Below are 14,253 nucleotides of genomic sequence, written 5' to 3' on the forward strand. Positions count from 1 at the left end.
AAAGCCCTTGACTTTTGCCTCCAAGAGATCTCCTCCAAAGAAGCTAAAGATTCAATCTCCGCCTTAATCTCAATTTTTCTTACTTTTTCTGCCATAGTCAGCACTTGCAGCCCTTCTCTCATATCCAGATCCAACAACTCAGACAACAAACATTTTTTTCTAAAATGCACATCCCCAAAAACATGTTTATTCCAATGCTTCAAGTCTTTTTTAAGAGCCTTGAATTTACACGCGAGAACATAACTAGGGGATCCTACAAAATGATAACTACTCCACCAACCCCTAACTCGATCCACAAAACCCTCCACTTTTAGCCACATGTTTTCAAATTTAAAGGGACTTTTCCCCCTCACCATGCCTCCTGCCTCCACTAGAATAAGACAATGATCAGAAACCACCCAAGGGAGAGGCCTTTGAATTACATCCAAGAAGTGTTCCTCCCAATCAGCTGAAACCAAAACTCTATCAATGTGAGACATAGCAGGGTTCGCTGAATCTCTAAACCACGTATACTCACCCCCGACCAAAGGAAGATCAACCAAAAAATTCCTCTCAATAAAGTCCGAAAAATTGAACATTGCTGGACTAAACGAATTACAACCAAGACGCTCTGCTGGGTATCTAATAATGTTGAAATCACCCAAAACACACCAAGCTGAACTCCATCTCACTCTCACACTATCAAGCTCTACCCATAAAGCATCCCTCAAACCGGCATCATTTGGGCCATAAACTCCTGTGCATATCCAAACAAAACCATCTGCCACCCCTTTCAACAAGACCGAAACAGAAAAGCTACCCACCACACAATCAATTTTCTCATACACCCTTGTGTCCCAGACCACAAGAATACCTCCCGCAGTGTGAATGGCATCTAAAGCCACCCAATCCACAAAAGAGCTGCCCCAAAGACTTTTCACAGCAGCAGAATTGGTACGGTCCAATTTGGTTTCCTGAAAACACACAACCTCACACTTCCATTCCTTAAGTAAGTTCTTCACAGTATCCCTTTTATGAGGATTGTTAAATCCTCTCACATTCCAAGATAGAAGTCTCAAATTCATGGACAACCATCAGAGCCCAACCCACTGAATTTCACAATCTCCCTAGTTTGTTTACCAGCTTGACCATCATAATTAACAGTAGAAATTAAATTCCGTAATTCCCTCATACCTTTTGTAGAGGAAGAAGCAGTACGACGAAGGCTGCCTGCCGCAGCTTGTTTCTCCCACACTTTCTCAAGTCGTTGAAAAAAATCAACACACTGCCTCTCATAGGAATCTATGGGGAAGCCCACCCACTTACCAAAGCCCTTAACCTTCTTACTTACCCAAGCCGAAGGTTCCAAATCATCCTCCACAGAGATGTCAACTGGGTCAACTTCCTCAGTCATCAACACCAAACCCCCATTAGGATCCCATTGAGCCAAAGGAACATATTCCATCAACTGCCGCTCCTCCTCTTCCCTATCCAACTCTGTGGGATTGACCCAATTCAACAACAGCGTCTCTTCTTCGAGAGAATCCGTAACAATCTCAGAAATAGGAGAAAACCTGTTTTGTTCTAGTAGAAGCTGATGGCAAGACTCCTCGGCCCGCTTTTCTGGTGTCGTTGAGCACTCCGCCATAGCACCGGAACTCGACCCATGCAGAGACTCCATAGCCCCACTTATCGGACACCCCGTAGCTGGATCGCCGGCAACTAAGACAGTGGAAGGAGCCCCCACCACGGCGCCGCTACCTGTACAACCCATCGGAGCAAAATCCTCCTGCACCTCCCTGCCGGGTTCTTCGCCGGAATTTAAAAAAAACCCCTCCCATCTCGCCGGTACCACCCATCTGAGCTAAACCCAACTGCACCGCCGTGTCGGAACTTCCATCGGAAGTTGGAAGCTCCCCTCCCATCTCGCCGGTACCCATCAATGACTTCTCTACACTAACTTGTAATCCTGATCCCTCACCACACTCACAAGATCGTGACAAGTCTTGTAATTTCAGGTGGGTTAAGTCACCAATAAGATCCTCTTGGGCCTGTTTAATAGGCCCACCATCTGCTAGCTTAACAGGCCTAAATTCAGAAGGTGTTATATCTTCTTTAACAGACTTGGGCTGAACAAAATTGGCCCACTTCACCACACGTTGGCCCCTTCCCTCAAGATCAACTAAAATGTTTAAAGAAAAATGGGCTTTGGTCCACTTCAAAGTAGACACACGCACTGGCCTACCAGAGACAAGATGAGTTGAGATATTTGATTTTGGAATAAAATCAAATCCCCCAAATCCCTCCTTCTGGTTTAACGTGCCAGCTAGCTTAGGAAACTGATTCTCCATATCTGAATCACTTCCTAATTTCACGTGACCATTAATGTCTTTCCAAACTTGGTTCCTTGGATTACCGGTGGGTTTTGCAAGCCTACCGCCACCAGCAACCACCTCCTTCCCCAGCCTAGAAACATATTTTCCAAGGAAAAAATCACATAACTTCCTTTCTAGAAAAGCCCAACCGCCCTTATGAAAACCTTCTGGAACACGCAAACAACCACGTCGAGCCCCATTATGATACTCAGATATTTCCACAAAACAGCCACCCTTATTCAACCTACTAGTGCACTCCAAAATTTTATAATTCTCATGAAACCGTTTGAAAAAATGTTGCTTGCGAAAATCCCAACTACGTAACTCACCCAAACATGCAATGATCCAGTCCAAGCCCGATCTACCTACCCGGATAGAACCATGGTACCTTCCCCGTCTTTCTGTAATGGAATAAGAATCCATCGTCCTCCGTCAAAAGCTAAAAAGAAGGCCTTTGTGTCAATGCGAAAAAAAGCAGGTTTCCACCGTTCCCCATGTGACGGCACAGGCTTGAAAGGTGTAGAAGGTGGCGGCTTAGGAGGATTGGGGTTCGAAGGGGTTAAGGATGGTTGGGTCGGCGTGTGGGATGGTATGTATTGACCAAACTGACTAGGCCAATAACAAGACTGTTGGAAAGGGATTTGAGGAGGATGGAAGAAAAAGGGAAGGTTTGGGAAGTTGACAAAAGGTGGATTGGCTTGTGCATGTATAAGGGGTGGAGGTGGAGGAAGTTGATGTGGTCTAGAGGGGAGGTGGGGCGGAGGGGGGAGGGTGGGAGCACTCATTCACACAACGACACTCCATCAATATTTAAACTGCCATTATTGTTACTCCTATTAGAATTAGCCATCTGGTGAAAGAATTTCGTATTGCTGTCCCCTTCCCTTAACCATAGCACCCTCGATTTTTGTCTCCAACTAATCTCCTCCAACAATGCTGTCTTCTCAATTTCTAAGCAAATTCTCTCTTTTCACACTTCTCATCAATAGAAAGAGACACCCTCTCCTCTTTAGAATCCAGGGCATTCAAATCATTCTATAGTTTAATTCTCTTAATGGTTACATTTCCAAACTTGGTTTCATTCTACTTTTTTAAGTCTCCCTTTAAAACTTTCAATTTCATGGCTAACTTGTAACATTCCATAAAAATGATAAGAGTCCCACCAAATTTTCACCTTCTCCACAAAATCATCCACCTGAAACCACATGTTCTCAAAACAAAAAGGCTTACATCCCTTACAAATATCACTACCCTCCAAAGAAATGGGGAAGTGGTCTGATAAAACTCTAACCAACCTTTTTTGATGAATGTTTGGATAATGTTCCTCCCATTCTAAAGAAAAGAGGAAGCGATCTATCCTAAAGCCAGATAGAGAGTTTGACCAAGTGTAACTACCACCCTCCAAAGGGATATCCATTAATCCATTAATAGAGACAAAATCAGAAAAATTATACACACCCTGAGTGAAGTTTTCTGCCCCCCAAACCTTCAAAAGGAAAACGAATAGCATTGAAATCACCACCCAAACACCATGGCAAATTCCACCAACTATAAAGACCCGCCAACTCCTCCCACGTCAGCCTTTTCTCCCTATCCACATTAGGACCATACACACCAGTGAATGCCCATTCAAAATTGTCTCCCACATTCCTAAATCTACAAGACACCAAAAAATCACCCACAGCTTCTTCCAACTTCTCCACCACCCTCCTAGCATCATTTTGGTTAGAATTTGATAAATTCTTAGGTAATTTCGGCAATTTATTTTGAATGCATTTGGAGATTTTAGATTTCTAGCTTTGTTTGACAAAGTTGAATGTATTTGGGTTTGAACTATGTTGCAATTCTTTGGTATGAGAGTTGGTGAATCATAGTTTGTTTAATATTGTTGATGCCTAGGACTAGATCAGATTGTGTCTTGAAGTTTGCAAATCAAATGCCTCTCATGTTATGTATCTTTAAAATGTAAACCAAAATAATATATTATTATCACTCTTCAAACTAGTGGGAAAAAATCTTCAAGAGTATCACTTTCCAAATATAAACAAGTGAAATGGAGAGAGAGAATTCTAACATGAATAGATCCATTGCTGCCAAAATGCAAGCCAACTTCCACTTTGGAATGCAGAAGGTGTTTGCGCCAATGCACACAAAGGACGAAGCCCATCAAAGTCTAAAGTAATTTGCAAGTCTTTGCAATCCTGGAGCAAATCCAAAGCAACATCTATCATGTAAAAGAAACAAACAAAGAGAATAGGTTAAGGTACATATTTTAAAATTTTGTTCAGCTATAAATAATTGTTAAACTACTTGTTAGGTTTAGATAATAATACCAAATATTTCATTGCTGATACATTGACTGAGAAGCAAAGCACCATTGCGGCTATTGTCCTGATATAATATCGGCGATGGTGTGACAGTGTAAAGATAGCGAGTCATCTCTTTATAGCCATTCCCAGAAGCCAATACAATTGGAATTGAGCCATCCATGGCCTTGATACTAACCAAGGTGTCATTCAATCTTACCATGCACCTTGCCATCTTTGTGATTCCAGTTAAATTAGCAGCAAGAGCAAGAGCTGTGTAACCACCTACATCCCGCACTTCCAGTGCTTGTTTTGGCATTAACCGCACCAGTTCCTCCACAATAGCCTCATGTCTAGCAATGACTGCAATATGAAGAGCCGTCCTGCCTGAAGATGAGGTCAAACAAACTGCTTCGGGGTTCTTATAAATTATCTTTTTCGCTTCATACCAATCACCACTTTCCACGTATTTGTGTAAGTGCATATACTGAAGGCGGCTATCTGCCATCCCTGCAAAGCTTTAATTCTTTTAACTATAAAGTGAATGAGATGAACTAAGTATCTAAAAGCACCTACTGGATTAAAACTGCCAATTTGTTTTTCATTTACAGTATTAATATGGACCATCAGTCATCCAAAACGAATGCCTAGTCCATAACTCAAATACCTGTTATTCCAATAGATGTTCTCAAAATGAAGGAAGGATGAGTCGTGGACATTTCACAAATTGAAAATAATATAAGAGCACCATTGCTTCAAAGAATGCTTCTTTGAAATAGAGATGAGCAGTAAATTACTAAATTTACATTTCACAAATGCAACATTGCTGGCAGAGAAATGCTTCAGGCTTGGAATTTTTAAGACTTCAAGACCATGGAGATGTTTGACTCATTCATGAGGCCTGCTCCATGCAGGAATCTGTCTACAAAAGCCTCATATCATAGTTAAGAACAACAAAACTTATCTTCTATTTTGAAAGTTCTTTTGCTTTCCTTATTTTACCACGTTTACCTATCAAATAACTTTTCTATCTCCTCCAAAAATAAAGAAAAATATATTTCTGGCCAAGCTCTCACTAAATCAAATAACTGTCTTCCCTCCACTTTCCCATTACGTACTCCTAAGTCCTACAACACAAACTTTTTTTTTGCTTTTTTTATTTTACAACTTTTAGTGCTTCAACTATCCTAGGACAAGAGCTTGCTCAATTTTCTATTTCTTCTGCTAAAAGTCCATCCAGTAAAGTTTGGAGATGCATAACTTGAAACTTCTCCATTTTTTTCCCTTAAAGAAAAATCCTCTAAACACACATGGAGCACTTGTAATGAGGTCAGTTGTATTAAGAATTAAAATTAAATAATACAAGCTTTAGGCTGGTCATTGATACCAATAACAAATCCATACAAACACACACACACACTTATATATATAAAGAGAGAACAAGAGACAGAGAGATGAGATGATGGCTGATCGAGACCAATATCAAACTATTTAGGCTATTCAAATTGAGAAAGATTCAACTTAACAGTGTCTAGATTGATTTTTTTTTTTTTTGATAAGTAATAAGATATATTGATAAAAAAGGAACACCCTAGTCCATAGGGAGTGAACAAGGGAAAAGAAATCAAATACAGAAATTGCAAGAGTCTAAGAAATCAATAAAAGAAGGGAATGATTTATTTTGCAAAGCAAACAACCAATCTCTTAAAGTTCTAAAAAAGAGAAGCTTGAGGTCCAGAATAGATCTCTCAATATCTTCAAAACATCTACTATTCCCCTCTCTCAAAAGACACCACAATAAGCAATGAGGAATGATGGACCAAATATAACCATTTCGATGACGACCAAAGCTGCCTTGCCAACACCGTAACAACTCCAAAACAGTGTGCGGCATAACCCAAGTTACTCCAAAAAGACCCAAAACCATAGACCATAGATCCATAGCAAAAGGACAATGAAGGAATAGATGGTCAACCGATTCACTATTTCTCTTAGACATGTAGCACCAATCCAAAATCCACACCTTCCTTTTACGTAAATTATCAATCGTCAAGTATTTCCCTAAGGCAGCAGCCCAAACAAAGAAAGCTACTGTAGAGGGAATCTTCTGCTTCCAAATACTTTTCCAAAGAAAACCATAGAAAGTGGTGTTAGCTAAAATTCTAAAATAATCACTAACCAAGAAACCCTTATCTTTGCTAGGAATCCAACACATTTTATCCTCACCTAGCCCCCTTATAGGAGAACCATATATGGTTTCCATGAAGTCAAACATAGCCTCAAGATCCCGAGCATGCACACCCCTAACGAATCTCACATCCCAAAAGAGGACACCATTGGTGGACATCATAAGCTTAGCCACACCGGCATCCTTATTCCTGCAAAATCTGAACAAGTCTGGATATCTAACAGCAAGAGAAGTCTCTCCACACCACCGGTCTTGCCAAAACTTCACTCTAGACCCATCACCAATATCATAAAGACTATGGCGAGAGAAAGAAGGCCATCCCTGACTGATATTTTTCCATAAACCAACACCATAAGGGCCAATCACAGCTCTGGTACACCAGCCCCCCCACACACATCCATATTTCATCTCTATCACTTGTCTCCAAAGGGCATCTTCCTCAATCCCAAATCTCCAAAGCCACTTTCCAAGTAAAGCTTCATTGAAAAGTCTTATCTTCCTTATCCCTAAGCCACCCGAAGAAATAGGAGAACAAACAGTAGCCCATTAAACCAAATGAATTTTAGGATCATCTCCAAAATTACCCCATAAGAAATTCCGCTGGAACCTCTCAATTCAATTAGCCACACTAACAGGAATAGGAAATAAAGATAGAAAATAAGTGGGTAAATTAGATAAGGTGCTTTTGATTAGGGTGACTCTACCTCCCTTGGATAAATATAAGCGTTTCCAACCCGTCAATCTCCTCTCCATTTTCTCCAGAATTGGATTCCATATAGTCTTATCCTTGAATTTAGCACCCAAAGGAAGACCTAGATATTTCATTGGGAGAGAGCCCTGCTTGCAGCCAAGAACAACCAAGAAAAGGTCAATATTATTGACTACCCCAACCAGAACCAATTCTGACTTGCCCAGGTTAATCTTTAGACCTGACACCGCCTCAAACCAGATAAGAATCATACGAAGAAATATAATCTATTCTAAATCAGCCTCACAAAAAATTAGTGTGTCATCCGCAAAAAGGAGATGAGACACCGCCATGGATCTTCCCTCCAAATTACCCACACTAAATCCCGACAGTGTCTAGATTGGTTTTAAGTGATGTGTATCAATAACTTTGTTTATTATCAATTGATGTGAGAAGTGAAACTCTACTGTTCTTTAGGTAGTTTCCCTATCAATTTTTCACTTACATACATACAAAATAGAGGGACACACATGTGTGCATAAAAACAAAAATATATAGCATTGTAAATTTTGGAACACTTTTTTTGAGAGTGGTGCATGGATTACTAGATTGGTTACCTTGTTCAGTGACTAGGTTGACTCTCAATTTTTCCCCATACATCATGGCCAAGGCATTCCAGGCACTTTTAGCTGTATCAAATTTCCTAACCTGAGAAAGTATTTCTGGCCCACATGAAATTTGAATTGCATGTAAAGCTGTAGCATTGCTTTTTCTCCACCTCTTAAATCCGTCTTTGTCATCTTTTTCTTTCGGAGGTTCAGTGGTTTCTTCAACAATGTCCCAAAGATCTTGTGACAACAAATAGTTTTTTACACAGACGCTCCAATTCGCATAATTATCTTTTCTAAGAACTTCAAGAACGATTGCTCTAGAGGAAAAATTCCTTGCCATGCTCAATCTGTCATAATAACAATAGATGTTAAATCACAGTTTAAAACTCCTTTGGTCAACTAAAAACTTATCTTCAATCATTATGAAGGATTACCATGTAAACTTGTTTTAAACTCCAAGATGTGGCAAGTCACAGAATACAAGTGCTGACTAAAAGTTCACATTAAGTCAAAAGTCTAAGAATTTGTATAAAGAAGAATTCTCTCTAAGTCTTTAAAATAAAATTTATAAGGTCCCCTGCAGGATAATTGTGGCTAACACGGCTGATGAGAAAAACATGGTTACCCAAAAAGCTTTTGTTAAAAGAACCATTACAAAGAAGTTTTTACATTTTAGCTACTAAATATTTGAACTGTTGTTACCAGAAGTTTGGTTTAGAAGTTTAAGTTCTTTTCTTGCCAGCAAAGTGACCTTTTGGAGCTCTATTTAAGAACCCATGGGTTCAGTTTTGTAAGACAAGGTTTGACTGATTCTTCCTACAGCCAAGCTTGCATAACAATTGTTCTGTCAATAGGTCTACAGGCATTTGTCCATTTGAGGTCGTGCATGGCTATAAACCTAGAAAGCCTTTAGATCTTTTGTCCATGTCCCCACATGTTAGAATTCCTGAGTCTACCAAGGTATTTGCACAACATATTTATGATTTGCATCATGGGATTCACAAGCATATTTAAGCAAGTAATCTTCAATATAAAGTTACTAACACCCGTCAACATTATATTGAGTTTAAAGTAGGGGATTATGTCATAATTCGAATTAGGCTTAATGTTTTCCCTCTGGGACCATTAAGAAATTGCAAGCTTGTAGTGTTGGACTGTTCAAGATATTGAATGGGTTGGTTCAAATGCATATGTCACTGACCTCTCACCTAATTTTAATATAATGGATCCGGTTGCCAATAAAGGTTTGATAGTTATCTCTAACACCCCTTTTGATGACATGACCTTATTGACATCCCTATCCCTAATCCGCACCCCTAAATATTGATGCAATATAGATGAGCATATTGTTTCTACCAAGGATGGATGAGTTCAACACTTTCTAGTCTGTTGGCAGGGACGACCATATCCTGATTGTACATGGAGTACTCGAGAAGAGCTACAACAGCCAGATCGAAACTTGCTTGAGTACAACCAGAGTTGCCAAAATTTACAATCAACAAGGTCAAGTTCTTCCCACCCCTAGGGGAGTTTTTGGCAGACACAAGATATAGGCCTTTAATTGTGCAGACCTATGGACATAGACGCAATATGAAAACCCTTATAGATAGAGATTTCTAATAATTGGGCCTAAAGGCCTACCAAGCCTAATCATTTAAAAATAAGAATTTCTTTTACATAATTTGTTATATTCTTTTCCTATTTGGTTTAGGAGAAATTCTTTTCTTGCAAAGCAAAGTAAAGTTTTGGAACTCTATTTAAGAACACATAGGTTCATTTTTGTAAGACAAGGATTGATTGATAAATATGTCTCCTAGAATTTTTCCAATGGTTTGTTGCTGACTCCAATCAACCCTTGGTACTGACTCCTAAGTTACTTATCCTTAATTTTCCCGTTCTTCAATTTATTTTTGCACAATTTTAGTTTTGTCCTATGTCACATGGGCTTCATTTATTTACCATATCCCCACTCATACTTTGTGCTTACACTAATGCGGATTAGGCAGGAATCAAACATAGCCACTCCACTACAGCTTTTGCTTCTTACTTGTCAACTCATGCATCTCATTGCATAGCGAAAGCAAACTCTGGTTTTATCTTCCAGCACAGAAGTTAAATATACAGCAATGGTTGATATTACCTTTGAGGTTGTTCAAAAAATTGGGGGCTTCCTCATCTTCTACAACTCCAGTTTACTATGATAATTTGAGTGCGATGCAGATTTCTCACAATGATATCTTCCATGAACAAACCAAACACATAAAAATAGATTGCCATTTTATTCAGAACCACCTCCTCCAGGGTACCTTACATTTGCGCCATATTTCCACCCATGATCAGCTGGTAGACATCTTCACCAAATTCATCTAACAGGTGAATTTCATGATTTTTGTATCCAAAATCAAGAGGGCATCCTGTAATCCATCTCGAGTTTGGGGAGCTCTTACAACATACTTTATTAGATAATAGGACAGTATAGGTCCAGAGTCATTGTACTTTATTTTGCCTTTACTCACATCACTTGTATAACACTCATTTTAGTTGTACTACACTCATATCATCATGAGCCTATATGCCACTCTTGTATAGTGTTACGTACTGCAAGATTTTCATAATCAAAAAACTACTCCTAGCTATTAAAATCATTGATTCATTAATCGAGCGGCAAAAAGAAAAAAAATCATACAAAACAACTTCTAGATTTGATATGAAGTGCTTGGCACCAAATAATAAAAAGAATAAAAATACTTGACTAAAGTTCCAATTTCCAGAGACCATATATCATTTAAAAAAAAAAACCCGAATTGAACCTGGAGAAATATATATATATATATATATATTACATTAAAAATAATAGGAAAGAAATTAAGCAAACGTACCTGAAATCAATGGGAATCAAGCACTGATGGCATCCAATTTGTGGATATGCAAATATATATATATATATATATATATATATATATATATAAGGAGAGAGAGACGGGGTTGATGAAATGGAGTTTGTAAATCGAGTTTTGGAGCGAAGATGCTTGAAATTTGAATAATAAAAGACTAGATTGAGATTCTTTTAACAGCTTTTGAGAGAGAAGATGTTTGGAATTCTCCAACAGCAAAAGGAACACTGGGTCGAAAAGCAATAGACCACGTTATCTTTGGAACCTCGCTTTTTGTCTTGTTTATGTCTTTTCCGTAAAGCGTTTTTAATTTTTAATTTTTTTTTTAATGTATAGTTATTTTAAAAAATCACTTTCACCCACTTTTTAAATAATACACTAAGGCTAAAATGACCAAATCCTACGAACACCTTTCTAAATAACAATAAATATCAAAAAATTTAGTTAGTTGTTACATTTCAAAACAATGCTGAAAACTAGCATCTCAAGTGTCTAAAACTCAAATTCCAAGATAAAACTCGAGTTTTTAAGTCTCGATTTGTAAGCGGATGGGTATGATGTAGAAAAAAATCCACGTGGAAATCGAGTTTTAAAGACTCGATTACTATAAATTGCAGAAAAACGCCGCTATAGGGCTTTAAAACGTCACTATAGGGCTTAAAAACGCCACTTAGGGCTCCCAGAACGTGGTATGGGATAATCACACTTATAAAAAAAAAAAAAAATTGCAAGAAAACGCCGCTATAGAATTTTAAAACGTCACTATAAGGCTTAAAAACGCCACTATAGGGCTCCCTGAACCTGATATGGGGTGATCACACTTATAAAAAAATTTTGCAAGAAAACACCGCTATAGGGCTTTAAAACGTCACTATAGGACTTAAAAACGCCACTATAGGGGAAAATTTTTTTGCATGGAACTCAAGTCTTAAAGACTCGAGATCTATGTGGCATTTTTAGTCCAAATCGTCCAACCAAACACTCGCAAAGCAAGTTTATAAAACTCGGGTTTTAATATGGATCTCGAGTTTCTAAAACTCGAAATGCTATTTTTCTTAAAACTTTGAAACGTTGCCTAACTTACTACTTTGAATCCCTATTAACAGCTATTCTGCACATTCCCTCCAAATACTAGTCTTTAACAAAATATATATGAATCTACAATTATTTGCGAAATAATTAGGAATTTATCACTTTTTTAAAACTTGAGATTACCGTATAACTCGAGTTTCACAAACTTAAGTTCCATAAAATATAACCACCATTTTTTTATGAAACTTGAGTTCCATAAAAAATAACACAGCAAACTTGAAGGTTATTTTTTCAAAGAACTTGGATTTCTGGAACTCGAGTTACACAACAAACTTGAGTTTCAAAAATGTGATAAATTGCTAAATATTTCATAAACTATGGTATATTACTAAATATTTTGCTAAATAGTAGTATATGGCCATTTTGGCCATATTCGCCTACTTCAAAAAAATAAAAAATAAAAAACTAATGCTATACTGCAAACAAACACTAAATTGAATGCCAACCGATAATGAGGAGTGAGGACTGAGAATAAGGATTTGGGAAAGAAGCTCTGTTGGAACAAGTTTACAAGACCCACTAGGCATTTGATTCGTGGCCTGTTTGGGAAAAATGCTAGCATTGCTAGCAACTTACACTTTAGACTAGGAGTATTTTTTTCTACTTTTAACTAGGGATGTCTTATTAAGGACAATAACTTAGGTCCCGTGCTAATGTAGAAGACACCTTTTACACCAACTAATCCTGAAACAACACGTCAATCATTAAATTTAAATTTAATATACCTTATTATATACAATTAAAACCCATATAAAATCCCACCACTAGGCTTTGTAGCCCAAGTGGTACCCGGTTCACCACGTAACCGTTAGCGCGGGGGTTCTATCCCCCGCAATAAACAATTACCCAGCAAAAAAAAAAAAAACCATATAAAATCCCAAATTTCCTCAAACATGTTGAGAGTCTAGTGTCACAATTTCAAGGTTTGTTTTCTCATGATTTGGTAGTTTTCCTCTATTTTAATTTGAAATATTAATGGGTTTAGGTTTTTTTGGACATCAATTACTTGATTTAGTATGGGTTTTGATTAAATTCTCAATTGCTAGGGTTCAACACCTAAACTGAATCTAGGTCTTGATTTGAACTTGGACCAAATTTTAGGAATGAAAATTGTATTTCACCTCTCCTTTGATCTTTCAATGTATTTGTTATTGAGTATTTATTGGAATTCATAACTAATTGTAAATTCAGAGCTAAATAGTTTTTTTTTTTCCCTATTTTTCCTTAAAAAAGCAAAATTAATGTACATATTCTTGCTAATATCCATTCATTTTCTTTGATGTTGTTGTTTATGTTTGCCAATGAGTTTCTTTGTTCAAATTGATAGGCTTTGTCCATAAGATTGACATCTTGAAAGATTTGCCTTTAAGTTGTTTGTGAATATGCTTATTTGCTTGACATTTTTCTGTTGCTGAAGAGACTAGATTTTGTTTTCTTTAATAAGTCTATATAGTATATATATTACTACTAAAATTTTAAAAACTTGGATTTTGACTATAACATTTATGATCAATCAAACAAACTTGAATGCAGGGGATTTGAGTAAATTATCAACATACTAAAAAAAGTATAAAAATTGTGTAATTTTGTTTGAGGTTAAAAATGAAGAAGTTGACTTAGAGGTCCTACACTACTATATGTGCTATATTTCTAGTAACTATGCATAAGAACTTGACTATGATTTGTGTCTATAAGACAATTACAAAGTTTGTGTGTGTGTGTGTGTTGGGCCGGGGGGGGGGGGGGGGGGGGGGGGGGGCCGCTTTGATACATGATCCTCCCTTATAGTTTCTTGTCTCTCGTGTCTTGTTGAGAGCCTAACTTCTTTTTTTTTGCCCCTGCTTTTGTCTTTTATAGCCAAATATTACACTCAATGTGTTATAACTTTTGAGAATGGATCTAGGCAGTACTCAAAAAGAGAATGGATCTAGGTTAAAATCTATGAAAAAACCAGTGATGAGGCATGTTTTTTTAAACTTATTTTTGTATGCAATTCAGTATATGTTGTCATATTTGTTGTGTATGGCTCTTCCATGGCAAGTTGATGCTTAAGTCCATGGCATAAGGTATTGGAGATGACTGTCATTTAACATAGATTATGCACAATTTTCTGCTTGTAT

At 37.6% G+C, this 14,253-nt stretch overlaps 1 protein-coding gene across 2 annotated transcripts in view; it reads right to left on the minus strand.

The window, feature by feature from the left end:
• The window catches only part of LOC115990975, a 34,277-nt gene extending 22,973 nt beyond the window's left edge, over positions 1-11,304 (minus strand). The window contains exons 1-4 of one of the 2 annotated variants that reach the window (XM_031114738.1): positions 11,027-11,304; positions 8,154-8,494; positions 4,688-5,170; positions 4,429-4,578 (exon numbers count right to left, since the gene is read on the minus strand). In XM_031114738.1, coding sequence (XP_030970598.1) covers positions 4,429-4,578; positions 4,688-5,170; positions 8,154-8,487 — 967 coding nt within the window. In that variant the 5' untranslated portion in view covers positions 8,488-8,494; positions 11,027-11,304. Of the gene's footprint in view, positions 1-4,428; positions 4,579-4,687; positions 5,171-8,153; positions 8,495-10,287; positions 10,566-11,026 lie in introns of those variants that run through there. The other variant, XM_031114743.1, reaches the window with a different exon arrangement.
• Positions 11,305-14,253: the final 2,949 nt, after the last annotated feature.

This window comes from Quercus lobata, chromosome 1 (assembly GCF_001633185.2).
Source record: "Quercus lobata isolate SW786 chromosome 1, ValleyOak3.0 Primary Assembly, whole genome shotgun sequence".
Classification (NCBI taxonomy): Eukaryota; Viridiplantae; Streptophyta; class Magnoliopsida; order Fagales; family Fagaceae; genus Quercus; species Quercus lobata.